At 44.2% G+C, this 27457-nt stretch overlaps 1 protein-coding gene across 1 annotated transcript; it reads left to right on the forward strand.

Annotated features, from left to right (window-relative positions):
- Nucleotides 1-10231: 10231 nt before the first annotated feature.
- On the forward strand, nucleotides 10232-26265 carry HMCES (5-hydroxymethylcytosine binding, ES cell specific). Its single transcript, XM_077451704.1, has 7 exons — nucleotides 10232-10373; nucleotides 13503-13714; nucleotides 15763-15906; nucleotides 16860-16979; nucleotides 20445-20605; nucleotides 23309-23501; nucleotides 23616-26265. The coding sequence occupies exons 2-7, from the start codon at nucleotides 13526-13528 to the stop codon at nucleotides 23814-23816; spliced, it is 1008 nt and encodes a 335-aa protein (XP_077307830.1). The 5' UTR covers nucleotides 10232-10373; nucleotides 13503-13525; the 3' UTR covers nucleotides 23817-26265.
- The last annotated feature ends 1192 nt before the right edge of the window (nucleotides 26266-27457 follow it).

Genomic DNA, 27457 nt, shown 5'->3' on the forward strand with positions numbered 1-27457 from the left:
CTCGCTCTCTTGCTCTCGCTCGCTCTCTCTCGCTCTCGCAATTTTAGAGAGAGAATTTTTTTTATTATTTATTTTTTAATTATATATATAATTTATTATAGAAAAAAAATATAATAAAAAAAAAAAATTCCCCCCTCTAAAAATATACACATACATACACTATAGGAGAAAAAAAAAATCTATATATAATGTATAATATACATTTTGTGCACATAAGTTTACATTACAGAATTTTATTTCTTGGCCATTTTTCAGAGAATATGAATAACAAAAAAACGTTTCTTTCACTCATGGTTCGTGTTTGGCTGAAGCCATTTATTATCAATCAACTGTGTTTACTCTTTTTAAATCATAATGGCAACTGAAACTACCCACATGACCATGATAAAAAGTTTACATACCCTGGTGACTTTGGCCTGATAACATGCACACAAGTTGACACAAAGGGGTTTGAATGGCTATTAAAGGTAACCATCCGCATCTGTGATCTGTTTGCTTGTAATTAGTGTGTGTATAAAAGGTCAATGAGTTTCTGGACTCCTGACAGACCCTTACATCTTTCATCCAGTGCTGCACTGACATTTCTGGATTCTGAGTCATGGGGAAAGCAAAATAATTGTCAAAGGATCTGTGGGAAAAGGTAGTTGAACTGTATAAAACAGGAATGGGATACAAAAAGATATCCAAGGATTTGAGAATGCCAATCAGCAGTGTTTAAACTCTAATCAAGAAGTGGAAAATGAGGGGTTCTGTTGAAACCAAACCATGGTCAGGTAGACCAACTAAAATTTCAGCCACAACTGCCAGGAAAATTGTTCAGGATGCAAAGAAAAACCCACAAACAACTTCAGGTGAAATACAGGACTCTCTGGAAACCTGGTGTGGCTGTTTCAAGAAGCACAGTAAGAGGCACTTGAAGAAGAATGGGCTGCATGGTCAAGTCACAAGAAGAAAGTCATTACTACACAAATGCCACAAAGTATCCCGCTTACAATATGCCAAACAGCACAGAGACAAGCCTCAAACCTTTTGGCACAAAGTCATTTGGGGTGATGAGACCAAAATTTAGCTTTTTGGCCACAACCATAAACGCTACATTTGGAGAGGAGTCAACAAGGCCTATGATGAAAGGTAACAAAACATATGTATCAAAATTCTGTATATTCAAAGATAGACAGATAGTAACCTACCAAAAACAAGAACATAACTGGTTAAGCATTAAAAACCCTCCTGGCTTAAACACGGGACCATAATTTGTCTGAATGTATAAGCCCTTGTACACGCGGTCGGAGATTCCGACAACCAAATCCGTCGTATTTTGTCCGAAACTGTTGCATACACACGGTCGGACAAAGTTGTCGGAAAATCCGACGTGATGACGTTATTTCGTTACGAAGGGACTACGTTCACGCTAGTAGCCAATAGCTTTGGTGTAGGAATTTGATCTGAGCATGTGTGGCACTTTGTCCGATCGGAATTCTCTACACATGATCGGAGTATGTCAGATCGGAGCATTTTGTCGGAAAATTTTACCAACAAGTTGGAAAACTTGGTCCGTCGGATACTCCGACGGAAACAGTCCGATGTAGACCACACACAGTCGGAATATCCGACAAAACGGTCCGATCGGACACATTCCGTCGGAATCTCCGACCGTGTGTACAAGGGCTAAAGGCTAGATAGTGTGCAAAATATACACATATTAATGAAAAAACTATTCAGACAAAAAAAAAAAATATATATATATATATATATATAAGTTTAAAGGGGTTGTAAAACCCTTGTGTTTTTTAGGATGCATTAAGGTGAAAAAATTTCTGTCACTGACCAGCCCCCCTGTTTTACACACCTAAGCCTGTTCATTCCCATGCCAGAGACGCGCAAACCCCCTCTGGCCAGGGTCTCGGCTCTTGATTGGATAGATTGATAGCATTTGGCTTGGCTAATGGCTCGCGCTGCTGTCAATCTAATCCAATGACGCGGGGGGCCGGGCCTAGTCGGGCATTTTGTGTCTACAGGCGTAAATGCTGGACTCGGGAGCGTGCCCGCATGGTAACCCCCCTGGGAGAGCGCTTCTCCTAAGGTGTTTTCGGATGCGGGGAGGAGACTCGAGTGCTGTTGGTGGGCCCCAGAAGTCGTGGAGCCGGGCCACTCTGTGCAAAACAAACTGCACAGTGGAAGGTAAGTATGACATGGTTTTTTATTTTTTTTATTTTTTTTCAACGAGGGTTTATAACCCCTTTAACATCTTCACCATTGTGTTTTCAAATAATCGAAAACACAATGTGGTGTGCCCTTTATGTCACTGTGACATAAGATATAAAATGTGAAATACCAAAGTATCTTAGAACATGTGTAGGTATGTATGGAGATGAAGTTTCTGAAAAAAATCTTGTTACAACATTACAATAAAATTGCAATAGAGTGTGCCCTTTATGACATACTATAAAAGTATATTCTCAAAAAAAAAAAACAAGACACAAAAAGTCTTTCCAGTGCCTGGCTAGGTTGGTGTCATCCGATTGACATACTGAATTTGCCATGATTTACAGGTAATCACATACACCTGATATCTTGTGTTGCAATTGATAAATGATAGAATTTTCGATGATTTATCAGTGGCAGTGGCCTGGGTGGTTTCACCTTCTAATATGTAAGGGGCAGCATGAGCACCCAATAGACCCACATCGAAAGGTGCCCTTAAACTGTAGCCAGTGTGCCCGTGGTTTACTACTAGTAAAAAGACTAGGTGATAACGTTCCACCTAGAGTACGAGCTCTACCTGAAACTGTCATAACTTCTTTAGAAAGGATTTGGGCATAAATGGGTTCTTTGGACAAAACAGGTAGGTATTTGAGGACAATGCTCCTGATTTTAAACTGGAGTTTGGCTTTGGAAGGGAAGTTTATTCCTATTAAAATTCTTATTTTTATTCTTATTTCCAATTTTATTTCTCAACTTATTCTCATGTAATAGACTTTCACATGATGTTCTCTTAGCAATCTTTGCTCTGGGCAAAGCAGATTCAGAATAGCTTCTGAAACCAGTGGCTGGTGCTCAACATTTTTTGGGGGGGGTCGCAAACAAACTGAAAAATTCTGAAAAAAAAAACATCAATTGCAGCCACTGTGCCATCAATCACAGCCACTGTGCCCATCAATTGTCGCCACTGTACCATCAATCACAGCCACTGTGCCCATCAATTGTCGCCACTGTACCATCAATTGCAGCCACTGTGCCCATCAATTCTCGCCACTGTACCATCAATTGCAGCCACTGTGCCCATCAATCGCAGCCACTGTGCCCATCAATTGCCGCCACTGTGCCATCAATCGCAGCCACTGTGCCCATCAATTGCCACCACTGTGCCATCAAACGTACCCATTGTGCCATCAATTGCAGCCACTGTGCCATCAAACGCAACCACTGTGCCATCAAACGCAGCCACTGTGCCATGTCAAATGCTGCCAGTGTGCCCCCGCCGGCCCGCCATCTGCACTTCCCTGTCTTGGTGGGACAGCTCCTCTAAGTCTTCTTCCGTCCCCTCCACCCTTCCTCTGCTATGATTGCACGCCTGGCGTCCAATCACAGCGCCTGTCATTTCAGCCAATCAGGTGACGGGTAACAGATCCGAGCACCTGATTGGCGGAGAGGCGGTTCAGTGTTAGGAAACCGAATATTCAATCACTTTTCTAACACACAGCTGAGTGACCTGCGAGTGCCCAGCATGGCGCTCACAGGTCACCTTTTTTTTACACCTATTAGAGTCTATGACTCTAATCAGGTGATTCAAAACCACCCTCTGCCGCTGTAAGTCAGGTGCCCGGCACCCGAATAGGGGGTGGCAGCGGTGGCCATAGATTGATTCATGCATTGCATGAATCTATCTATTGATGCTGATGCTAGAGGGGGTGGCAGGAGAGAGGGGTTGGTGCCCTGCGACCTTAATGCACGGGCCACCACTGGTTGAAACATATCCAATGCCTCTCGTTGATAATCACTTTCTTAACTGCAGATAACGCTTTAACCTCAGAAACTGTCCTACTGGGATGCCCCTGAGTATGTGTTTGGGATGACTGGAGTCTGCTCGTAAGAGCATGTTGCCTGCCGTTGGCTTCCTGAAAAGACTTGAGAGACTACTCTATTCCCTACTCCTCTCAAGCATACATCGAGAAAATCTATGGAGACTGGGTCACAGCAGCCCTTGAACTTAAGATTCCGATCATTGTTGATTAAATAAAACAGCCAATCATCCAAACTGTCGGCCTCATCAGAGACTATAACTAGTAGGTCATCAGTGTAACGACAATAGAATAGAGTGTCTACGGTGGGGACTATAATGTCCAAAATTGCGGATCCTCTCCCTCCACCCTATATAGATGTTTGCTAGGGAACGGGAAAATTTAGCTCCCAGAGAGGCCCCCGCATTTCTGAAGATAGTAGTCCCCGTCGAAGATGAAAAAGTTATGAGTGAGCAGGTATTCCAAGCTGGACATAATGAACACTTGATGAACTAAAGAGCTTTTTGCCTGGAGTTTGCATGTTCTCCCTGTGCCTGTGTGGGTTTCCTCTGAGTACTCCAATTTCCTTTCCACACTCCAAAGACATGCTGGTAGGTTAATTAGCTTCTGTCTAAATTGGCCGTAGTATGTGTATGTATTTTTATTCCGCCAAACACGGTGAGTCTCCTTCCTCAAGAAGGCACATGTACAGTCATTGAAAACGTCACGTATGACGAAACGCGTATGGGGGGCACGCTGTGACGTCACCACGTGTTACTAGAGGAGGACGGGCTCTCGTTTTGCCGGCCAGCTTGTTTTTTATGTGGCATCATTCTTGGTTTTATGTAAGTGTATTTCTATTATAATTAAACAAGTACCGACGTTTTATACACTATGGGAAGTTTCTTTCTTTTTATATTCTGAACGTATATATTGGGTACTAATGAAAATGTGGAGCGTCATATGAATCCTCAATACATGGATCGTTTTGTTCCCGATTAGCAAAGCGTTCAGTGGAGGGGAGGAGCTGTCAATAGCTTGAGATCATAAACGCTCCTTACGCTTTACCGTCTGGTAAGCGCATTTATTTGTTGGTGGCTGGGCACAGTAGTGATAAGAAAGTGTGAATCACTGTGGTGTGATCGGCTTTTCTCAATAACACAAAATTCTTTATGGACTTTTGCTTATAGTATTGGTTCATTTATTTGTTTGTTATTGGTGTAGTTTTTTTTTTCTTCTTTTTTATATATGGTTTTTTGGCGCAGCTCTTTTTTCCTATTTTTGTCTTTTTTTACATGTACAGTCATGCCAATAAACATCTAAATGATTCAGAGAAGGATTGGTAGAAAGTTCTGTGGTCAGATGAGACCAAAATTGAACTCTTTGGCATTAACTCGACTCCCCTCGTGTTTGGAGGAAGAAAAATGCTGACTATGACCCTAAGAACACCATCCCTACAGTCAAGCACGGAGGTGGAAACATTATTTTATGGGGCTGTTTCTCTGCTAAAGGTACAGGCTGACTTTGCCGCATTGAGGGGCCAATGCGGCCAAGTTTGACGCAAACATCGGGTATTCACCAAACAGTGAATGTTAAAGGGCGTTGATGGCAAATTTGAGCGCCGCTGAACGCCCCATGATGCACTGAGCAATCGCAGTGCATTGATGTCTGATGATTGGCCAAAGCATGCACCTGACCTGCATGGTTTGGTCAATCACAGCACGCTCCACTGCGAGAGCCATAATTGGCCAAAGACAGGGTGCCTTTGCCCAATCATGGCTCAGGGGGACTAAGTCCACGCCCCACACTATATAAGGCTGCTTACATAGCGGCTGTGTGTAGTGTGACTGTGGTCAGAGATAGATTGAGATAGATCAGGCAGGTTAGTTAGTGGCAGTGTATTTAATATATATATATGTGTGTGTATATATATATATATATATATATATATATATATATATATATATATATATTCTCTGCATTTAGTGTAGACTCTATATTCAGTCCGTGTATGCAGTGCAGTATATATAACACAGTGTTGAAGTGGTTAATGACAACTTCAGGTCTGGTAGGGGAACCCCGAGCCAAAATAAAAAAAATGGCCTGGGGGTTCCCCCCCCCCAAATCATACCAGGCAGGTTCCCCCAAAGCACCTTGTACCCATCAACATGGGGACAAGGGCCTCATCCCCACAACCCTTGCCCCGTGGTTGTGAGGGTCTGTGTGCAGAGGGCTTATCAGAATCTTTAACAAGTTGGCCCCCAGATCCCGCCCCCCATGTGAATGAGTATGGGATACATTGTACCCCTACCCATTCATCAAAAAAGTGTCAAAAAAATTAAAATGACAGGACGTCAGAAGGGGGCAAGGTCACCAGTTTACATTACCGGGTGGCCCCGTCCTTGCCTATATAACAGCTGTCAAAGCCAAGAGACAGCAGTCAACAGGACGCATCTCATCGAGGTGGAGCTTCTTTTTTTTTTTTCCTATTTTTTGGGATCTATCGTGCATCGTGATTGAAGATGGATGTGCATCGTGGGACATTTTTTTTTTTTAATAAAGGAATTGTCAAAAACCATCACGACCTGACACCCATTTACACAGGAAGGGGTGGGATCTGGTTCCGATAAGCGCCCCGTCCGCTGATTTTTTTCATCAATTTTTATCTTTATTGCCGGGATCCGACAATGCATTACAGCCACGAGCAATTTTAAATGAGTTTTTTGCATTGATAAATATCCCCTGGGGCAGGTCCCGGGTCCCCAAACACTTTTTATGGCAATAACTTGCATATAAGCCTTTAAAATGAACACTTTTGATTTTTCACTTTCGTGTCCCATAGACTTTTAACGGTGTTCGCATTTTCGCACAAATTTTTTATCTGTTGGCATGAGAACCGAACCAGGGGGTGTTCGGCTCATCCCTAAAGTTGGGTCTTCCGGCATGACAATGACCTAAAACATACCGCCAAGGCAACCAAGGACTGGTTTAAGAAGAAGCACATTAAGGTCATGGAGTGGTCTAGCCAGTCTCCAGACCTTAATCCTATAGAAAATGTATGGAGGGAGCTAAAACTTTGAGTTGCCAAGAGACAGCCAAGAAACCTTAACCCTTTCATGACTAAGCTAGGGTTGCCACCTTTTCTTCAAGTCAAACTCGAACACTTTGTCGGCGCACAGCAATTTTTTTTTCTTTTATAGTATAAACTATAGATATCTTTTGCTATTAAATATAAATTTCTAATCCTATCACATTAATAACAAGAGTTCCCCTTTAAATCTGAACTTGCAGAGTTCCCTTTCACTGTAAGGGGAGACTGCAGACTCTGATGTAAGGGATGCTCTGGGAACCCTGATTTTAGGGGGAACACTAAGAACTCTGATATACGGAGAGGACTTTGATGTAAGAAGGAACACTGTGCCCTTTGGTGTAAAGGGGAACTCTGATGTAAAGTGTGTTCTGAGAACCCTGATTTACCTAAGTGTACTCTCTCAGAGGCAGGAGAGAGAAGGGGGGGAGACTTCAGTCACAGACAGGGATGGATGGTGAGCTCACTCACCCCATTGGCAGTCAGCATTTCTCACCCAGATTTATCTGAGTGTATCTGAGGCTGCTGGACTTCTAATTAAGAGAGTAAGAGATACAGATCAAGCCCTCTCTCCTTTCCTGTCTGTGTGTGTGTTTGGGGGGGGGGAGTGCTGGCTTTAGGCAGTGTGAAAGAGGGTGTTACAGACACTCTCAGCTTAGGTAACTGCAGTCAGTAACCCCGCTGAGAAGGCATAATCCAGTCTGAATAATGTGTCCGGGTTTCAGGCAGTCTGAAACCTGGACGCATGGTTCCAAACCCGAACTGTCCAGGTGAATCCTGGACAGGTGGCAACCCTAGACTAAGCCTACTTTTGACATTTGGTGTTTACAAGTTAAAATCCATATTTTTTGCTAAAAATTACTTGGAACCCCCAAACATTATATATATATATATATATATATATATATATATATATATATATATATATATTTTTTTTTTTTTTATATATCTCTCCCATCCTCTGGAACTCCCTGCCCCAGTCTGTCCGCTCAGCCCCTACCCTGTCCACCTTTAGGAGTTCCCTAAAAACTCATTTATTCAGGGGAGCCGCTCCCATCAAATCATTCTCTGCAGCTATTACCTTTTGTACCACCACCCCCTCCCTTTAGAATGTAAGCTCTACGAGCCGGGCCCTCCTGTACCTTCTGTATTGTACTGTAATTGTGTTGTCCCCCCTATACATTGTAAAGCGCTGCGTAAACTGTTGGCACTATATAAAACAATAATAATAATAATAATATTTTTAGCAGAGACTCTAGAGAATAAAATGGTGATTGTCACAATATTTTATGTCACACGGTATTTGTGCAGCGGGTTTTTAAACGCAACTTTTTGGGAAAAGGGACACTTTCATGAATTTAATAAAAACGAAACAGTAAAATTAGCCCAATTTTTTTGCATAATGTGAAAGATAATGTTACGCTGAGTAAATAGATACCAAACATGTCACGCTTTATAATTGCATGCACTCGTGGAATGACGACAAACTACGGTACCTAAAAATCTCAATAGGCGACGCTTTAAAAAAAAAAATTTCCGGTTACCAGGTTAGAGTTACATAGGAGGTCTAGTGCTAGAATTATTGCTCTCGCTCTGACGATCGCGGTGGTACCTCACACGTGTGATTTGAACAACGTTTACATATGTGGGCGCGACTTCCGTATGCGGTTTCTTTGCTGCGCGAGCTCGCGATGACCGGGGGGGGGGGGCGCTTTAAAAAAAATAATTCCTATTTATTTTAAAATTAATACTTTTTTTTTTAAACATTCTTTTGATCACTTTTATTGCTGTCACAAGATAGGTGGTGACAGGTACTCTTTATGGAGGGATAGGGTGTCTAAAAGACCCCCGATCCCTCCTTTACACTTCAAAGTATTCAGATTGCCGTTTTCAGTGATTCTGAATACTGTATTTTTTTTTAAACTGGCGCTATTGGCAGCCGAATAAACAGGAAGTGACGTCATGACGTTGCTTCCGTGTTTACGATTAGGAGACAGGAATGAAGCCGCTTACGGCTTCATTCTAGTCTGTCCCTAGCCGCCAGAAGCTGCGGATGTTCGATTGGGGCTCACGATTGAACAGGAGCACCGGTAAGAGCGGCGGGAGGTGGCGGTGGGGGGCGGGGGCGCGTCCCCTCCCGCTCCTCCGGCATAACAGCCGAGCAGCTTTTAGCTGGATACTAGAATTCTGGGCTGCACTGCACCATAGTAACCTATGCTACTGTACAGCCCAGCTGCCTGCATCCTAGCGACCAATGACCCGCAGTGTCACTAGGTGGAGGGTGGAACAGAGGCAGGGGTGTCCATAGCAGACCCTCTGTCCTCACTGCACCTCAGTAACGTTGCTTTGTATACACAGACAGCTTCACTGAACTGGCTGCTAAGATGTTGATTGCTGGGCTGCACAGCGTCACTGGTTGCTAGGGTGCAGGTGGCCACCATGGTTCTATTCTTTTTATTCCATTCTATTCTATTGTCTTTTCTATTCTATTCTTTGATTTTCTGTCCTTATCTATTATATTCTATTCTAATTTATTCTTTTCAGAATTGGAATTCCAGAAAACGGTTATATTGTTGTATTCTTTTCTATTGTTTATTCTACTCTATTCTATTATTTTCTATGTTATTTAAATGTATTTTTTGGGAGATGGTTATATTTATTCTATTCTATTTTTGTTCCCTATTCTTTTGTATTCTATTTTTTCTATTCTGTTATTTTGTATTCTGTTCTGTTTTACTTATAACGAAATAATGTGTTGTAATTTCAGTTCGGAAACCAAACGAGCCGCACATGCCTAGCTATGTCAGGATGCCAGGTTACCTCAGGAGAAGGTCAGGGGTAAGGTTCCCTCCTCCTGGATTCCATTTTTCCTGCTCAGAATGTAAAAATTGAACTTATTGTTTATTTTAATAGAAAAAGGACCATGAAGATGGTGTTTCTGAACAGATGGAGACTTGGGGTAATTATTGGTGATATTAATCATATCATTTATTTCTTAGCAACAATGTCATTTCATATACACCTCCTCAGTGATCACAGGTCCTCAGTGAGGGGTCCTGTATGCCTCAGGTGAGGTGAGGCGTCATGTCTCCCTCACATACAGCCTCAGTCAGTCACAACACCTTCCCGCCCAGCACTTGTCCCCGCCCCTCCCGGGCTGACTAGAGCGCGTGAGCCGGTGACGTCTGCCGTGGTGTCTCCCTGTGGGTTGGTGGGAGGGGCCAGATGCGGGAACATGGCGGAGTGATGTCACCTGAGAGGCTCGGTGTGTCCTCCCGGTACAGGTCAGTGCTGGAGAGGGAGAGGGGGAGGGGGAGGGGGAGGGGGAGAGGCAGAGAGAGAGAGACTCTTATTATGTAACCTCAACATCCCAAACTGCAAGACGGAGGACTACAAGTCCCAACATACTGGGCTGTGTGGACTTCAAGTTCTCCTCCTGCTGATCATAGCAGTTTTGTATGCTGGGTTTTGTAGTCCTCCATAGTGCAGCTTTGCATGCTGGGACTTGTGGTCCTCTTCTGTAATGCAGTGCAGCCTTGCATCCTGGGTCTTGTAGTCCCCCTCTAATGCAGTGCAGCCTTGCATGCTGGGTCTTGTAGTCCCCCTCTAATGCAGTGCAGCCTTGCATCCTGGGTCTTGTAGTCCCCCTCTAATGCAGTGCAGCCTTGCATCCTGGGTCTTGTAGTCCCCCTCTAATGCAGTGCAGCCTTGCATCCTGGGTCTTGTAGTCCCCCTCTAATGCAGTGCAGCCTTGCATGCTGGGTCTTGTAGTCCCCCTCTAATGCAGTGCAGCCTTGCATCCTGGGTCTTGTAGTCCCCCTCTAATGCAGTGCAGCCTTGCATCCTGGGTCTTGTAGTCCCCCTCTAATGCAGTGCAGCCTTGCATGCTGGGACTTGTAGTCCTCTGTAGTGCAGTGCAGCCTTGCATGCTGGGACTTGTAGTCCTCCTCTGTAGTGCAGTGCAGCCTTGCATGCTGGGACTTGTAGTCCTCCTCTGTAGTGCAGTGCAGCCTTGCATGCTGGGACTTGTAGTCCTCCTCTGTAGTGCAGTGCAGCCTTGCATGCTGGGACTTGTAGTCCTCCTCTGTAGTGCAGTGCAGCCTTGCATGCTGGGACTGGTAGTCCTCCTCTGTAGTGCAGTCTTGCATGCTGGGACTTGTAGTCCTCCTCTGTAGTGCAGTGCAGCCTTGCATGCTGGGACTTGTAGTCCTCCTCTGTAGTGCAGTGCAGCCTTGCATGCTGGGACTTGTAGTCCTCCTCTGTAGTGCAGTGCGGCCTTGCATGCTGGGACTTGTAGTCCTCCTCTGTAGTGCAGTGCAGCCTTGCATGCTGGGACTTGTAGTCCTCTTCTGTAGTGCAGTGCGGCCTTGCATGCTGGGACTTGTATTCCTCCTCTGTGGTGCAGTGCGGCCTTGCATGCTGGGACTTGTAGTCCTCCTCTGTAGTGCAGTGCAGCCTTCCATGCTGGGACTTGTGGTCCTCCTCTGTAGTACAGTGCTGCCTTCCATGCTGGGACTTGTGGTCCTCCTCTATAGTGCAGTGCAGCCTTCCATGCTGGGACTGGTACTGGCTGGGCGTAGTGATGCCGGGTGCTGTGATGTTTTCAGGAAGCCATGTACAGCACCCTACAAGCCCCTCCCACCAGCCATGATCTGCCTGCATTGCATAGAGAAGAATATGGACCTAGTCCCTATCCAAAACAACAACAAAAAAAGTTGTATCTGTACATACACTGTAAATCATGCACCCGGTTTCTGTAGACAACACCCCCTTTTTGCTCCTGGTTTATAATGGTAGCAAATCGCACAGCAATGATGTCGGTGTGAAGTGCCCCCGGGGGGGGTTCTGACCCGTGGTGGACTCTGCCGGCACCCAGGTGTCCTTTATTTTATTCAGCCTGCCGTGTGTCAGCTGTGTCCCCGGGGGGGTATTGTACTGACTGGGGAGCTGCATTTAAAAAGAAACAATGTTTCCTGTAATGATTTAAAAATATTTGAAGTATTACATAAACCGATACAATGTTACATGGTAAGTGCCGCCTGTATACAGCATACCCCTTCATTAACCACAACCAGGCCTTTTTTTTTTTTTTTTTTTTTTTTAGTTGTCAGTGCTGTGATAGTTTAAGTAACACTTTCTCTGGCATGCAGCACTGTACCAATGTTTATTTATTTTTTTTTAAGACCAAGCTTCCTTTGGTTGGTATTTAACTGCTTAGCGACTGTCCCAGTACATTTACTGCGGCAGGGCGGCCTCTCTGCTCCAGATCATGTACCCTAATTCGTGATCTGACACTTCCGGGTCTAGGGGGCGTGCGCCCCCGGCAACCCGCTCTCCGCTATAATTGGACACAACGGGAGTCAATCGGCGGATCCAACAGACTCGATGTCTGTCGGGACACAAGCAGAACAGCAGTCTGCCCATGTAAACAAGGCAGATCTTTATTCTGGCAGAGGGGATTGTCCTGATCCTGTGTTTCTGCAAAGCAGGAACACAGATCTTTGCCTTCCCCCAGTCAAAGAACATCCCCCACAGTGAGTAAGCACAACTTAGGTATATGTTTAACCCTTTGCCAGTGTCATTAGTACAGTGACAGTGCATATATATATATATAATATATATATATATATATATATATATATATATATATATATATATATATATATATATATATATATATATATATTATTTTTTTTTTTTTTTAGCGCTGATCACTGTATTAGTGTCACTGGTCCCCAAAAACTGTCGGTGTCCGATTTATCCGCTGCAATGTCACAGTCCCACTATAAGTCACTGACGGCCACCACAGGAAAAAAAAATAAAAAATATCCCACAGTTTGTAGACAATATAACTTTTGCACAAACCAATCAATATACCCTTGTTGGGATTTTCTTTTTTTACCAGAAATATGTAGCAGAATACATATTAGCCTAAACTGATGAAGAAATTAAATTTTTTGTTTTCCTTTTTTTTTTTTATTTTTTTTTTTTACTTGTTTTTTTTTAGCAGAAAGTAAAAAATTCCATAATTTTTTTCCCCAAAATGTTCTTTTTTTGTTTATAGCGCAAAATATAATAAAACGCAGAGGTGATCAAATACCACCAAAAGAAAGCTCTATTTGTGGGGAAAAAAAGGACATACATTTTATTTATGTACAGCGTCACACGAGCGCGCAATTGTCATTTAAAGCCGTATTGAAAAAAAAAAAAAATGGCCTGGTTAGGAAGGGGGGTAAATCTTCCAGAGCTGATGTTTAAAGCGGAACTAAACTGCATCTGAGCTCCACAAACTGAAAATGCTATTTCATTTTTAATATTCAAAGCAAACTCATCCATCCATGTCTCCGTGCTTTAATTTGTTGATAAATCACACGCAGTCACCATTCTTTTTTTCTTCTTCTTCTTTTTCTCAGGTCTCTGTAAAGCTGGAGCAAAGATGTGCGGACGCACGGCCTGTACCCTGGCACCGGACGACGTCGGCAAAGCTTGTGAATACCAAAACAAACGGGGAGAAAGAAAGCGTCCTGGGTGGCGGGACGGCGATTCGGACAAGTACAAACCTTCGTACAACAAATGTCCCCAGTCTAACAGCCCCGTCCTCCTGTCCTTGAAGCATTTCCAGAAGGTGATCCTTATCAATAATGTTATGATTATTAAAGAGGAAGTAAACCCTGATGGCTTTTACTTCTTCTTCTTTTTTTTTTTTCCCCCCTGTAAAGTAAAAGCATGATGGGCTAGTAAATGCTAATCAAAAAAAAAATGCATCTCGCACAGAGTGGTGCTGTGGATACACAGAAGTACAGCAAGTGCCACGTCCCAATTAATATTTTACAAAAAAGACAAAAGATGGGGCTTCTGGACTTTTTATTTTCAATGATTTTCAATGATTTATTTTCATTGTACTAGACAATTGTCTAGTACAATGAAAAAAATAATATGTTCTTAATAAAATGTTAATTTTTATCTTTATTCTATGATTGTTATTTTATACATGGTGCCTAAAAAGTCCAGAAGCCCCATCTTTTGTCTTTTTTGTAAAATGATGGGCTAGTATGCATCGCATACTAGCCCATTATGTGGCACTTACCTGCAAACGAAGCCCGCGATGTCCCCACTGCAGGAAGCATCCATCTTCGCCCCGTTGGCTTCCCGGGGGCCGTGGACTCCGGCTCTGTGACTGGCTGGAGCTGCCTAACCTCAGTCCCGTGCATCCTGGGGAAGAAAAGGCACGGGGGGGGGCGGGGGCGTTTATTCACTGCGCATGCTCCGATGACGTCATAGGCGCACTACGAGGTAAATATCTCATAAACGGCGCACGTTTACAATATATTTTCAGTACATATAGGTAAGCCTTATTATAGGCTTGCCTATATGTAAAAATGTCTCGGGGCTGGGGGGGGGGGGGGGGGGTATTACAACCACTTTAACACATTATCAATGTTGGATTGTGGCAATTAAGAGCTCCCCTTGTCAGGTTCTGTAGACGGCTTGCCAGCTGTTCTCGGGGTTTAAAAATAATAAGACCAGTGCTAAGTTTGTTATATGGTTTCAGTAAACCGCAACCGCAGGGACAGACGTGACACAGCTGGTTTCAGAATGAAAATGCTGCAGTTTTTTTCGAATTTTTTTTTTTTTTTTTAAACCATTGTGTAAAGCATGGAGTAGACTGCCATTGCTGGGTCATTGTCCTGGAACAAGTATCCTCTGGTGTCACAACTACTGATCTGCGTACTTCTTATCAGTAAGTGACTTATAATATTTAGGTTAGAGAATCGGTGTGACAGCCAGGGAGGGACCTGTAGAAGGGAATCTGAAGTATCAGAAATTGCCCTGACAGCTGAGGCTACCAACCAAACCGCCTCTTGTGGGAAATCTAAAGCAAATATACCGCGCTGTCTGCAACCAATGTAAGAAAGCAGCTAGCACAGCAATAGATCAATTGCAATTCCGACAACAAAATCCACGGGATTTTTTTTTCTGACAGATGTTGGCTCAAACTTGTCTTGCATACACACGGTCACACAAAGTTGGTCGGAAATTCCGAACGTCAAGAACGCCGCGACGTACAACACGTACGATGAACGGAGAAAAATGAAGTTCAATAGCCAGTGCTGCTCTTCTGTTTTGATTCTGAGCGTGCGTGGCACTTTGTGCATCGGAATTGTCTATATACACGATCGGAATTTACGCAAACGGATTTTGTTGGAAAATTTTTAGATCCAGCCCTCTCAAACTTTGTGTGTCGGAAATTCAGATGGAAAAAGTCCAATAGAGTCCACACACACGGTCAGACTTTCTGAGCTTGTTTTCACAAATTCCGACTGTGTGTGGGCTCTATTTGACTTTTTTCCATCGGAATTTCCGACACGCAAAGTTTGAGAGGGCTGGATCTAAAAAATGTTGACAACAAAATCCGTTAGCGTAAATTCCGATCGTGTATAGACAATTCCGATGCACAAAGTGCCACGCATGCTCAGAATCAAAACAGAAGAGCAGCACTGGCTATTGAACTTAATTTTTCTCCGTTCATCGTACGTGCTGTACGTCACGGCGTTCTTGACGTTCTGAATTAGAATTGGCTAGAATGAGCCAATTACTGATTGATTTTCACTTTTCTCTTTGAATTCCTTCTTGAACTAAAGACCTAATCGTGATTTATTTTTCTGCCTGTAGGATGCTGACTCATCAGAGCGAGTTCTTGCCGCCATGCGCTGGGGTCTCATCCCTTCCTGGTTCACCGAAACCGACCCCTCCAAAATGCAGTACAACACCAGCAACTGCCGCAGCGACACCATGGCTGAGAAAACCTTGTACAAGGTGAGAGTTCTTTTGTTTTGTTTTTCCCTGAAAATCATCCTGTAGTTTTTTATTTTTTTATTTTTTTTTATTTTATTTTTTTTGTGACCATCGTTCTTGGAGAAGGCTGGAGAATTGCCTTTGTTTGATCTAGCTGTTGTCTTTGCACAGGAACATCCATACATAAATACATATATCTTGTCAATATAGCCCAGCACAAATAGTAAAACCTCCTTGAGAATGGGGTGTTTTAGCCCCCAAAACCTCAGATGGGGACCTTATTTTCTCTTCCTGTCTGCTGTAGCCATTGCTTTACTATTTTGTATGCAATGTATTAAAGTGGTTGTAAACCCTTACAACACACTTTGACCTACAGGTAAGCCTAGATTAAGGCTTACCTGTAGGTCCAAGAAATAGCTCATAAACCGTGTAGGTTTAGGAGATATTTGCCGAAAGACAGGCACCGCTGTCTACGGCGCATGCGCCGTAGACAGCGGCGCGCAGGCGCACTGAGCGCGGCACCGTCAACGGCGAATATGCCGCGCGTGGCGGCTCCCATACGCATGCGTGGGAGTGACGTCATCGCGGCTTCGCCGAATGACAGCGGCGGAGCAGCGAGACCCACCGAGAAGATGGATGCTCCGGACTACAGGGGACAGCGGTGACATCGCTGGCTCCTGTGTCAGGTAAGTGACACATAATGGGTTAGTATGCGATGCATAGTAGTCCATTATGCTTTACCTTTGCAGGAAATGAAAGAGGAAGTAAACTCATCAGGGTTTACTTCCTCTTTAATCTGTGTCCTAATACCCTTTCATGTGGATCTTTCACTACTTGTCTGATTTATGTGGTAGGAGGGAAAGGGGATGACTCCCCAATTGATAAGCCCCCCCCCCCCCCCCCCCCCGTGATCTGATTAGTTTAGAAAAGGTGTTCAGGATACTGTCTCTAACTTTCTAGATGTCTCTTCACAGGGGCCCCTCTTTAAAGGAAAGCGCTGTGTGATTCTAGCAGATGGATTCTTTGAGTGGAGAAGGCAGGATGGTGAAAAACAGCCATATTATATATATTTCCCACCAATTAAAGCCGAACAGGTATCTACCTGAAATCACTAAATTACCTTGTTACCTTCTGCTTCTGTGATTCTCTATGCACTGCAGGTATATCATAGCTGGTGAGGGGGGCTAAGGGTCCAGCAGGGTGCTGTTCATAGCTTCCTGAACACTTCACAGCACCCTGACTCTGTACTCCTCTCGAGCCCTCAATTCTGATGCAAAGAGTGGGCTAGCTCTTGGGAGGAGTTATGCACATTTTTAAACTTTTGCTTTTAATGGTTGGGTGTCATTTTGCATAAAGACCTCCCTGGATAATTCCTGCATCTGATGTCTAGCTTCCATGATTAAAAGAACTCTTGCCTGGAGTTTGCATGTTTTCCTTGTCAGGGCAGGACTTAGGGTGGTGGGGGCCCCTGGGCTTGAGTCACTTTCGGGCCCTACCATCTATACATTACTGTATTTATCAGCTTACAACATGCGCCGTCGTATAACACGCACCGCAAGTTTAGGAGGGAATTTTAAGGAAAAAAACTTTTAGGAGGGAAGTTTAAGGGAAAAAAACTTACATTTAAATGCCCATCAATGCAGCCTTATCAATGTCCATCCATCTACAGCCTTGTCCAGTGTCATTGCAGCCTTGTCAGTGTAATTTGCAGCCTTGTCAGTGTAGCCTTGTCATTTGCAGCCTTGCCCCAGTGTCATTTGTAGCCTTGTCATTGCAGTCTTGAAGTTTAAAAATGGCGCCGCCGAGATACAGAGTCCTGTGTATCTTGGCGGCTCTCTGGGGCTCTCACCGGCTCTCGGGTTCTCTCGGGGGCTCTCGCCGGCTCTTGGGTCCTCTCAGCGGCTCTCGGGTCCTCTCGCAGTCCCGAGCGGAGCCGAGAGTAGCGAGAGTACTCGGCTCACAGTCACGCCCAGTCCCTGTGTTATGTCCATCATAGGGCAGGACTGTGAGCGGAGCGGAGCCGAGAACACTTGGCTATGTATCTCTGCGGGGCCCATGGGCTTGAGCCCAGTCAAACCCAATGGTAAGTCCTGCCCTGCTCCCTGTGCCTGCATGGGTTTCCTCCCGGGTACTCCGGTTTCCTCCCACACTTTAACTGCTGGCTGACCACCAGCTGTCAATTGACGGCCAGGCAGCGCAGCGCAGCTCTCGTTACGGGAGGGCGTCATCTGACGCCCTCGCCTTCCCGGCCCACCAGGGGGCACATGCGCCGGTCGCCTGTCACTGGGGACTCAATGCGCGTGCCTGGCCGCCACGATGTCCGCCGGGCACCCGTGATTGCCTGGTAGCACAGCAGGACCGTGGATCTGTGTGTGTGTGTGTGTGTGTGTGTGTGTGTAAGCACAAAGATCCACTGTCCTTTCAGGGTAGAGGAGACTGATGGTGTATTCTCAGTACAGAGAAACACTGATCGGTCCCTCTCCCCCTACAGTTAGAATCACTCCCAGGGAACATATTAACCCCTTGATCACCCCCTGGTGTTAACCCCTTCCCTGCCAGTCATATTTATACAGTAATCAATGCATTTTTATAGCATGGATCGCTGTATAAATGTGGTTCCAAAAATGTGTCAAATATGTCCGCCGCAATATCACAGTCACGATAAAAATCGCAGACCCCTGCCATTACTAGTAGTAAAAAAAAAAAAAAAAAAAAAAAAATCAAAATGCTATAAATCTATCCTCTATTTTGTAGTATAACTTTTGCGCCAAAAATATGTAGAAGAATACATATCGGCCTAAACTGAGGGGGAAAAAATGTGTATAAAAAAAAAAAAAATTATTGGATATTTATTATAGCAAAAAGTAAAAAAATATATATATATATTTTTTTTTCAAACTTGTCACTCTTCTTTTGTTTATAAGGTAAAAAATAAAAACCGCAGAGGTGATCAAATACCACCAAAAGAAAGCTCTATTTGTGGGGACAAAATTATAACAATTTCAACTGGGTACAGTGTTGTATGACTGCGCAATTGTCATTCAAAGTGTGACAGCGCTGAAAGCTGAAAAATGGCCTGGGCAGGAAGGGGGTGAAAATGCACTGTATCGAGATGGTTAAAGACATGCTGGTAGGTTCATTGGCTTCTGTCTAGATTGGCCCTATGTGTATGTGTCCCTGTCAGGAGCCTTGCACCCCGGGGGATCAGGAAAGAGGTCTTACCCCTTCAAGGTTGGGCAAAGCGCACCCTAAAGTGCACTTTTTATTGTGTGTTTCACATGCACGTTTTTTGTACACTTAATGTTTTTTGTTTTTTTTCATTTTTTAATTTTTGCACCACCGCGGATTCAAAACCATAAAAATTGTAGATATGAATGTTGGTTAGGGACCTGAGATTGTACGCCCCTTGAGGGCAGGGACTGATGTGAACGTATAATATATGTAAAAGCGCTGTGTAAATGGACCGCACTACATAGATACTTGCAGATTTTCTGCTGATTTTTTATTTTTTTTCCTTCAGATTTAACAAAACCATATAATATGAGTTCAAACCTTAGGCGTTTCAATGTGTATGCAATGAGGCAGGCTCTTCTACTACATGGTTTTGGGGCTTAATAAATAAATTAAAATAAAATCCAGTGAATAAAAGGGGCAGGCCAGGGGCAAACAGGCTGGGGAGGGAAATGCTAAATGATGCTGGACTCCTTCCAGCCAGGAAATGAAGCGGCTCTATATGACTTGCTTTAGCACCTAATATAGAAAGTGAGAAGCTCACAGTGTGCAGTGAAATTCGAATAAGCAATATCAGTATAGGAGAGGAGCCTGAAGGAAAGGTTGGAGTTCAGCTTTTAAACATTGGCAGATGTTCCTGCCCTTCCTCGTTCTACTAAATATCTGTTCCCATCTTTTGTTTGTGTCCCATTTGAGAGTTTCCCTTCACTTCCTGTCCTGACAGGAAATTAGGGGAGACCTCCACAATTAAGATGCAGACAGCAATAAAAACCTAATCAAAGCTCTAACTCTTCCTTGCACTCAGGGTCGTCTTAATAGCATCATGGGTCCCTGGGCAAAGTAATACAATGGAGCCCCTACCAGCCTGCCCCAATTTAAGCACCTACTCTCAAGAATTAAAGTATAAATAGTTGATAGAATTAAACATATATTAGTACTTTCAATAAAATACATTTTAAACGATAAGAAAACAGGCCATAATCCAAAGGCTAATCAACACAAAGGGGGGGGGGGGGCAGAGACACAGTACAGGGAAGGTCAGGAGGGCACAGTGCAGGTTCTGGGACACTGGCGTCCGGAGACAGCTTAGTTAAAAATGTGATTATCCCAGCAAATCTGGGACAGTTGGCAAGTATGATGCAATGCAAGATTATCATGGGGCCTCCCATGCACCGGGGGCCTCTGGGCGGTGCCCATTCATTGAGATAGCCCTGCTTGCACTTTCCCAAGTTTTGGCTGGAGTTTGACTTTAAGGTGCTAACAACTTAAAAATGACTTCCATAAAGCAAGTGTGACTAATGGTTCTTGTTTTGCACTCTCCTTTGTAGTCTTCAGATGAGAAGGGTTCTACTGATGGCGGTGGCAGCAGATTACTCACTATGGCTGGACTGTTTGACTGCTGGGAGCCACCCAACGGAGGGGAGCCTCTGTATTCCTACACAGTAATTACAGTGGACGCATCCAAGGCCATGAACGGGATACATGACCGGCAAGTATAAAAACCGAAATGAGTAGGTCTTTTGTATAGTCCATGTGAATTGTGGAAAGCTAATATAAGCACAGATGATGCCAATTTCTTTTTCATTGTCCAGTTACCAGGCCACTGTCATGTGGGTGGAGCAGTGACGTCACCCACCAGGGTGTGCGCTATCACCAAAGCTTACCCAGGGTGACCTCCTGCAGCAAGGGAGCGTGGTTGGCTGAGAATACATTGCTTGCAGGGCTGGTTTACCACTGGCCACTGTCGCCTTTCCCTGAATGAGCTGTTGACCCTGTCTCTTTAAAGCCAGAAGATTAGCATAACAGCCAGTCAACTAGCTTTTTCAGGAGTAGGTCAGCAGTGAAAGCCTATGAGATCTGTTATGACCAGTGTACCTATGTTGTATCTGTTGAGGTGATCAGAAAACAGCCGTTTCAGGGGGTGAAAAAAACATGAAACAATAATGCAAAACTCTGACTGATAATAAATAAAAGCTTTCAGCAATAAAAAGCTATTTAATGCAAGAAGATAACGATTCCTCACCTATACAATATGTTTTGGTGTCAGGTAGGGGTGCAACGGATCGTCACCGATCCATGATCTGAACCGGTCACCCTGTTCGGATCGGCACACCACGCAATCCGCGGAGCCTCCACTGATCGCGTGGCTTTGGAAAGGCCACGGCTTCGGCCTAGCTTCAGAGCAGCGGCCGTCTTGGTACTCCCAGCGGCGACCGCTGCCTCATCAGAAAGTGACATTTCATCGCCGCCATCTTGCTACACCATACACTCCTGCACAGTAATGATAGAGTGAGAAGGGGGCAAGTGGACATCTTGTTACACCCACCAGAGTTTTAGATTTCACAGTTATTTTCAACACAAAACGGAGCTTATATGCTTAAATACAGTCTTTGTAAATCCGACGGACTGTTTAGATGTTACATTTTAAAAGCAGCAGCAAACCTGCTGACGTTACATGGTTGCTAATGTGACAGAACACCTCTGATTTTCAGATTTAACATTTAGTTCAGGGGTGCCCAACCTTTTGAAGAGCGAGGGCCACTTAAGCGACTTGGTAACCGGTCGCGGGCCACAATGAGCGGAGCGGGTGGATGGCATGTCCGTCCACCAAACTCGCAGGTAATAATAGAAGTCTATGGCTCAGTGCAGGCAAATTGCTCTGCACCTGCGGATCAGTTTGAAAGCAGCCCAGTAAACACTACAGAAAAGATATGCCCACATATACACTGTGATTTTAATAATAAACTGACCTTTAATAACAATATTCTTTATATTCTATCCCAGAGCAGGAGGTCGTGGGCCACATCAGAGGTCTCCGCGGGCCACATGTGGCCCCCGGGCCACTGGTTGGGCACCCCTGATTTTAGTTAAATGTGGCTTGGAGAAGCTACAAAATGGCTTCATCATTACAGAATGAGTCCAGCTGAATGTGACTCAATATTCTGATCTATAATGATTACCATTCTAATAAATGTTCTCAGTCCAGTGAATGGAAAGTCTCTTCTTATCTAGAGATGTCCAGAGCCTCTGCCATCTGCATGGATTCATCCATTTCCATTACCACAGAGCAGTGAGGGAAAGCTGGTATAGAACAGAATAGAATGTTTTACCACCTTGATTCATATCTGAAAACTACAATTTGCGGTTTTGTGGGCAGAGCAGATTCATACATATAGTGATCCGCCACTCTCAGGAGAAAGTGATGACCTGTTTTGTTTCTATAGCCTTTCTCTGTGTTCCTCTGGTGGAGGTCTCTTTACTGCTGTTGACTCAGTGCTCAGTGGAGCAGATCATCTCTCTTCCTCCATCCAGCCGGCTGAACTCTTGTAACAACCGCAGTGCCTGTGACTTCTCCTCTTCTATAAAACTACTGACATCAAAACACAGAGCTCTAAAAACAAACCCCCCCCCCCCCAAAAAAAACGAATCCTGGAATGTATAGAAGAGAGCAAAATGTACCATCATTTCATTTCAGTGTCTTGCCCTTGCAGAGTGCTGTCTGAGCACAACACCTAGAAAACCTGAATGGCCGGTTAAGCCCTGTACATAACTTATATAAGAGCAGCTCTGTTCAGCTGCATTATTATATATATTTTTTTATTTTTGGGGGAGGGGGGGGGGGGTAGGTATGTTTTACAGCAGAGATTTGCAATTACCGGATCTCCAGCTGTTGCAGAACTACAATTCCCATGAGGCATAGCAAGACTCTGACAGCCACAAGCATGACACCCAGAGGCAGAGGCATGATGGGACTTGTAGTTCTGCAACAGCTGGAGGTCCACTAATTGCATATCCCTGTTTCACAGGGTTAGTTCACCTTTAGGAACATTTTACACCCTAAAATAATTGCATTTCCATGTCCTGTGTACTGTGGGAGACCAGAAATAGTGAATGCAGGGTCCCGGGCTAAGTAACACTTTAAATGCATTGCACGTGCCTTGTAAAAGCTTACTGTACATGTTGCTCTTATATAATCTGAAGCCCTTATGTACAAGGCCTTCAAGCGAGGTTATGCATATTAATGTATCCCAGAGAATTAAAGCCAGGTACAGCCAGCAGACTGGCATTTTCAGGGAGCCAAGGACAGCAGCCTATACATTTTCACTAATTACCATATCTTTTTTTTTTTCACACTTTCTTCTCTTGTAATGTACCATTTTCTCATGTCTCCTGACACTTGCTTTATTTGCAGAATGCCGGCTATACTGGATGGAGACGAGGAGATCCAGAAATGGTTGGATTATGGTGAGGTGCCTGCCAAAGAAGCACTTAAAGTCATTCACCCCTCTGAAAACATCACCTACCACCCCGTGTCCACCGTAGTGAACAACTCCCGGAACAACACCGCCGAATGCATTGTTCCCATCATTCTGAAACCCAAAAAGGTCATTATGTAAACAAGCTGTTCTTTGTGTTTCGAGATGTTACCTTTTTTTTTATTTATTTATTTTTTTTATATTCTCTCAAACATATTTTTATTTTATTTTTTTTCCCCGCAGGAGCCCGCGCTCAGCGCCAGCAGTAAGAAGATGTTGCATTGGCTGCAGAGTAAATCTCCAAAAAAAGAAGAGTCAGGAGGGCCTCTGAAGTCACCAAAACTTTCTCAGTTCGCTGTGTCGCCAAAAAAGACCAGCGCGGGGTTAATGCACCAGTGGCTGAAGAAAGAAGGGGAGCCTTCTCCGAAGAGGGTGAAGAGATGATGGCGCGGATGGCGTGCTATAATCCAACACAACGGCTTCGTCAGCTATTCCCGTCACCAAGCATTATCCCGTCTATGCCAGCAGTTTTCAGTTTTATTTACCTCTGTTCTTTGGAAATAAAACAATCCGATTGGTCCGGTTACTCTGCCACCCATTTTGCAGAAATGGTACCAGGATTGTAATTAGAATTTTACACAAACTTTAAAAACAAAGTGCCCTTATCCTTTGTCAACTAACCCCCCTCCCTCCTCCAAAGATGCATACTGGCTTCAATCCAACATCCTCTGCCTCCGGTTTTTATATCCAGCTCTGCAAATCTTCGCTGTCCTGCTACACCTGGGCGTTACAGAAATCTGGACTGTCAAATGGGCATTTATGATCCAACCAGGCTAGACAAATAGTGCCATATCCCTACTAGTAGTATAGATTGTAATATTATTGGATGGGTGGAAATACCCACATGAACAAATATAAAAACTTTAAATTGTATGTATTTTATGTATATAATTAACAAGCAAAGTCATGGTAGACCAGATAAAACTGAAAATCTGATGTTTGTATATCCGACAACATTAAACCACCATAAAGAATCATGAGCAGGCAATAAGATGCCATATATGATACATTTACATGTTTCCATTTTCAATATGACCCCTTTCACACCACACCGCCCATAGCGTGGGCGGTAAAACGCAGCTATTTTTAGCAGCGTTTTACCGCCGGATTTACGGTGCATTTTTGGCCGCTAGCGGGGTGCTTTTACCCCCCGCTAGTGGCCGAGAGGGTTAAAACCGCTGACAATACGCCGCAATAGCATTACAGCGCTGCCCCCGTTCATTTCAATGGGGAGCAGCGGTGGAGGAGCGGTAAACACACCGTTCCAAAGAAGCTGCTGGCAGGACTTTTCCCTGACGTCCTGCCAGCGCACCGCTGTAGTGTGAAAGCCCTCGGGGCTTTCACACTACAGACAATGGTGCATCTTTTTTAGGGCGGATTACAGGCGCTATTTCTAACGCTATAGCGCCTGCAAAACGCCCTGGTGTGAAAGGGGTCTAAATAACACTTCTTCATCACTGAGTGAATATGGTGGTGAATTCTGAAATATAGGTGCATATAGACATCAAAATCCTAAAAAACAGCAATAATGTTATATAAAAAAAAAAAAAAACTGCGTTAGCTAATGCTTAAGTAATGCACTTTTATTTTATATCAACGTTATTGTTTTTACGATTTTGATGTAAATATAAATCATATTCCAGAATTCACCACCATATTGACCCACTGATGAAGATCTATATTAATTGAGAATCGAAACGTGTCAGTTTATCGTGTATGGCAGCTGTTCTTGTCTGCTCATGATTCCTTAGGCTCCATGCACACTGGACGTTAAAATAACGTTCTAAAAATGCCAGTAGCTTTGCAGTGAGTCTTTCAACGTTTTTGCAATAGAGTTTATTAGCGTTTTATTTTTTTAAGAAAATGGATTACATTTTTCAATGGATCAAAAACTTTCACAAACGCTGGTGACACACATTTTTGAGCGTTTATCAGCGTTTATGTGCGTTTAACGTTTTTAAGCGTTTATTTTTATTTTTTTTATTTATTTTTTTGTGGTCGGAAAAACCAACTCCTGAACGCAATTTTGGGTTGTTCAGACAATCGATTTTGGGGCGTTCAGACAATGTCCATGCACACAATTCATGTGTGCATGGACACACACAGGATAACAGAGGGGAGTTTATGGGCTGTTAGAAAAAACGCCCAAACTCCCAAAAAACTTCAGTTTATGAGCATCAGTAGTGTGCATGACGGAGCCTTATGGTGGTTTAATTTTGCCCGATATATAATTTATTTAACTTTTTGCTTTTTATCTGGTCTACCACGACTGGGCTTTCACACTGGAGTGAATGGAGCAGCAATTTTAGGGCGTTTTGCAGGTGCTATTTTTAACGATATAGCGCCTGCAAAACGCCCTCAGTGGGAAAGGGGTCTCAGTGTGAAAGCCGGAGGGCTTTCACACTGGATCGGTGCGCTGGCAGGAGGCTAAAAAAAAAAACTGCTGCAAGCAGCATCTTTGGAGTGGTGAAGGAGCGGCATATACACCGCTCCTGCCCATTGAAATGAATGGGCAGCACCGCCAGTAAAGCGTCACTTTGCGGGTCGTTTTTAACCCTTTTTTTTCTTTTTGGCGGCTAGTGGGGGTTAAAAGCGCCAGCGGCTGAAAAACCCCCACCCCGCTAAAAGGATTGTAAAGCGCCGCTGAAAATAGCACAGTGTGAAAGCAACCTTAGATCAATGTCAGTAATGGATCTGGGGAGGGGGGAGGGTAGAATTTATATTGTATTTAAGTGCGTTTAACCTTTAACCTTGGCTGTCCCAAGAACCTTTCACTAATAGTTTGTATCCTTTTATGGATGTTTAATAAAGATTTGGTTTATGTTGAATATGATGACATGCTCTGCTCTGTTTTTCATCTTGTTACTTTTTTTTTTTTTTTTTTTAAATCTGATCCAGTGCATAAAGATTTGGTTGGGTATTTTTCTTGTTAGCAGTAATGTGATGCATCTCAGATTTAAAGCGGTTGTATAGTCTTGCATGCACGGGAGTGACGATATGGCTGCTTCGGCCACTCGCAGCGCCGGAGCCACGATACCCGGAAGACATGCCGAGGGAACATGTCGGCTCCCTCAGCGTGGATCGGGCAAGATGTCGGGGCCTCATTCTAAGGTAAGTATTTTCATAATGAGCTAGTATGCATACTAGCTCATTATGCCCTTTTTTTTTTTTTTTTTTCCCTTGCAGGTCTGAAAAAAATAAATAAAAAGATGTCAGCAGGTTTACTCCCGCTTTAAAGGAAACCTTTCTATAGCTGCGTGCTACATCATTGAAGTTCAGTCATTCCAACAGCAGCTCAGCTCTCCCAGCAGTGACTCAGCTGTGTATCTCTATGCCTCCTCCGCCATCCTGATGCCCTCTTCTAGCAGTGACTCAGCAGCTCAGCTCATCCTGTTTACTCCTACCTATAGGTATTCAGTAGTTCAATTTATCCCCCTACCACCTCCAAGCATTGACTCTGCAACTTTGTTTCCACCTCCTATCGGTGACTCTGCAGTCCCCTCCCCCCCCCTTTTCCAGGCGTGCGGTCGCTTCTTATCTCAGCTCCCCCCCCCCCCCCCCCAACTGTGACTCAGCTGCTCAGTTCTCCCTTCTCAAGCAGAGACCATGAATTTGAATGATGTCGTGCCCGGGGCCACGGCACCCCCTACGCTATACCACTGGTCTCTGCTCTCATTCATCGAGTTGAGGTCAGGACTCTGTGCAGGCCAGTCAAGTTCCTCCACCCCAAACTCGCTCATCCATTTCTTTATGGACCTTGCTCTGTGCTCTGGTCCAAATCATTAGTGTCACTACTGGCTGCCGTCTCCAAATTTTAAGTTCCTCTGTCATTCCCCCCCCCCCCATGTACCCTGTGATTGGGTGTATGGGGGTCATGTGAGGTGTAGGGCTGGCCTGTCCGCGATCGCTCCTGAAGTCACCGCCTCCGCACATGACCCCCATTACGCCCAATCCCAGTGCGCCGGCCAGACACTGAACATGGCAGCTAGAGCGTGTGGGAGAGAAGCACAAATGTGAGCCGCCAC

Source organism: Lithobates pipiens, unplaced genomic scaffold (genome assembly GCF_037356315.1).
Source record: "Lithobates pipiens isolate NorthernLeopardFrog02 unplaced genomic scaffold, aLitPip1_a1.2 Scaffold_23, whole genome shotgun sequence".
In the NCBI taxonomy this organism is placed as follows: domain Eukaryota; kingdom Metazoa; phylum Chordata; class Amphibia; order Anura; family Ranidae; genus Lithobates; species Lithobates pipiens.

Coding starts and splice junctions, on each gene's coding strand:
- HMCES (XM_077451704.1), top strand. CDS start 13,526: ATGTGCGGACGCACGGCCTGTACCCTGGCACCGGACGACGTCGGCAAA. Junction 13,715..15,762: donor CCTTGAAGCATTTCCAGAAG/GTGATCCTTATC, acceptor TTCTGCCTGTAG/GATGCTGACTCATCAGAGCG. Junction 23,502..23,615: donor TCATTCTGAAACCCAAAAAG/GTCATTATGTAA, acceptor TTTTCCCCGCAG/GAGCCCGCGCTCAGCGCCAG.